This window comes from Echinops telfairi, unplaced genomic scaffold (assembly GCF_000313985.2).
Source record: "Echinops telfairi isolate 266 unplaced genomic scaffold, ASM31398v2 ScPeMD7_7475;HRSCAF=8513, whole genome shotgun sequence".
Classification (NCBI taxonomy): Eukaryota; Metazoa; Chordata; class Mammalia; order Afrosoricida; family Tenrecidae; genus Echinops; species Echinops telfairi.
In genome coordinates, this window is record NW_022111379.1 from 9,695,618 (window position 1) to 9,697,691 (window position 2,074).

General features: G+C 52.3%; 1 protein-coding gene across 1 annotated transcript in view; it reads right to left on the minus strand.

Moving 5' to 3' along the window:
- EDC3 (enhancer of mRNA decapping 3) overlaps positions 1 to 2,074 on the minus strand; it is a 47,848-nt gene that overhangs the window by 16,733 nt on the left and 29,041 nt on the right. Inside the window, exon 4 of the mRNA XM_004712035.2 lies at positions 1,852 to 2,073. Coding sequence (XP_004712092.1) covers positions 1,852 to 2,073 — 222 coding nt within the window. The remainder of the gene's footprint in view (positions 1 to 1,851; position 2,074) is intronic.

Here is a 2,074-nt window from a genome sequence, read left to right on the forward strand (position 1 = left end):
ACAATCTTCCCAGCCCGGAGCTCCCTCCGTGCAAAGCTTCAGGACATCATACAGTGCATATTTCAGCAAGTTCAAAACCACCACTGCGACTACTACAGATAGTAGAGCGACCAGCTTACCTTCCAGCTGAGACCTCTCAAGTGAAAAAGGGAGCAGGGGGAGGTGGTGGGCAGGATCTGGTTTTAGTACTAGGCCTGCTGGATGCCAGCGGCCTTTGAAAAACGGAAAACCTCACCATTTACGTGAAATCCCATTTTTAACTAGACTGCTTCCTTTTACACAGGTGGTAAGCGGAATCAGACGTGCTCGGCACCGTCATATCGTTGTTGGCGGATAAGAATGAGTGCCGAGGCAATGCCGGCGAGAGGGCATGTTAGCAGTCTTTCTTAGCCTGACACCCTGCCGGTTCTCTCACAGACAGCAAGCACCCACATGCAAACATACCAGTGGCCCGCTGCGGCCTGCCAAAGCCATGTCTCTCTGACTTTCCTCCACACGCCACCGGGCCGTCTCCCTAATTCTCCCTGCAACCACTCCCACCACTGAAGACTGACGTCCGAACGTCAAACCCAAGGGAACTCAGTCTACCCGGCTCCTCCTACTCGTGAAAGGCTGCGAGTCCCTCGTAAGGGCGTGCAGCTGTATTCTGAGAAGCCTAGTCAGTCACGTGGTTCTGGGGAGAAGGGATGGGGGCAGGGACAAGGTAGGCCACCTTTCCACCATCTCTATCGACTTCATATGCCAAGGGCCTGTATTTAGGATTTTATTTAAAGGAAAGGTTCTATTGCTAAAACAAGAAACTTAAGAATCACCAAAATAATGCAATCAGACCATCACATAGCGCAACCCACATTAGTACCATCATTACACAAGAATCATAGCTAGTCAAGTCTCAATGACCAGGGCCAGCAGAAGACTCGAATGGCGTAGAAAACAAATATAATTTACTGAAATCTGAAATTGCGGCCAATGGTTTCAAATATCCATCTTCAATGGTTTTTTGTTTTCCAGCTGCAAATCACTAATAAGGCAGCCAGACCGCTAATGAGATGCGCAAGCTGTGACAGCAAAGGCAAAGTAAAAACAGATCAGAATTATGTGAATCTGGACAGCTGTCCCCTAGGTCTTTAACTGCTCAGACCACCTACACAGGGGCAGAGACCTGGACTGCTAGCTCAGAAAGGCCAGCGTAGCCTTCAGGGCTCTGCATCCACAGCTCCTTCGGGGAATGAGTTAGAGAGGCCCGCACTGTGGTCCTCACTGTGCAGATGAGAACACCGACAACCTGTTTGGAAGCTGCACACGCCTTTGGGGCCCTGCAGAACCTCTTAGACGCTCCTACTCTCCACTGCCCGTGGAGGCCTCCGAGGCCCCGGGTGACCCATGGCTGCAAAGACAGAACGCAGGTCAGACACTTGCTAATTTTGGTTTTCCTGGTAACAGTCATCCTGGCGAGGGTGAGGTCTATGATGTGGATTTGCATTTCCCTTCTGAGTAACGGGGGTCTGGGGGATGGAAATGGTTTAACACAGGGTTATTGACTGAAAGGCTGGCATCTTGAACCCAAGTAGATGCACCTCAAAAGAAAAGGTTGCAGCCATGACAAGCCTACAGGGCAGTTCTAGCTACACGGAAACCCATGGGACACCGTGCGTCAGAACTGACTCAGGCCGCTGGTTTGGGTGCTGACCGGAACCTGTCAGATGCTGCATAAAGTGGACGTTTGGAGAAAGTAGCCTTCCATCGCAGCAGGATGTGCAATTGTGAGCAGGACCCCAAAGGCATGAACAACGGGCCAGCCACCAAGCCCCTCTGTTGCTGACTGCGAGGCGGTGCCTCGGTTGCACTCACCAGTGCAGAACTCCTTGCTCCCGCTGTGGGGCACCATGATCCTTCGATAGACGATGGGCTCCGACTCCAGGACATTCTCATCGTGGCGGTACCGAGCAGGCCTTTCGTTCGGGGTGCCCCGGGAACGGGCCCCCCCCCTCCTCTCATAGGTGTCAATCTCCTCAAACACAGCTGCTTTGTCAAACAGGGCCAGGTTCCCTTCAAAGTCAAAGTCAGTGTCGGG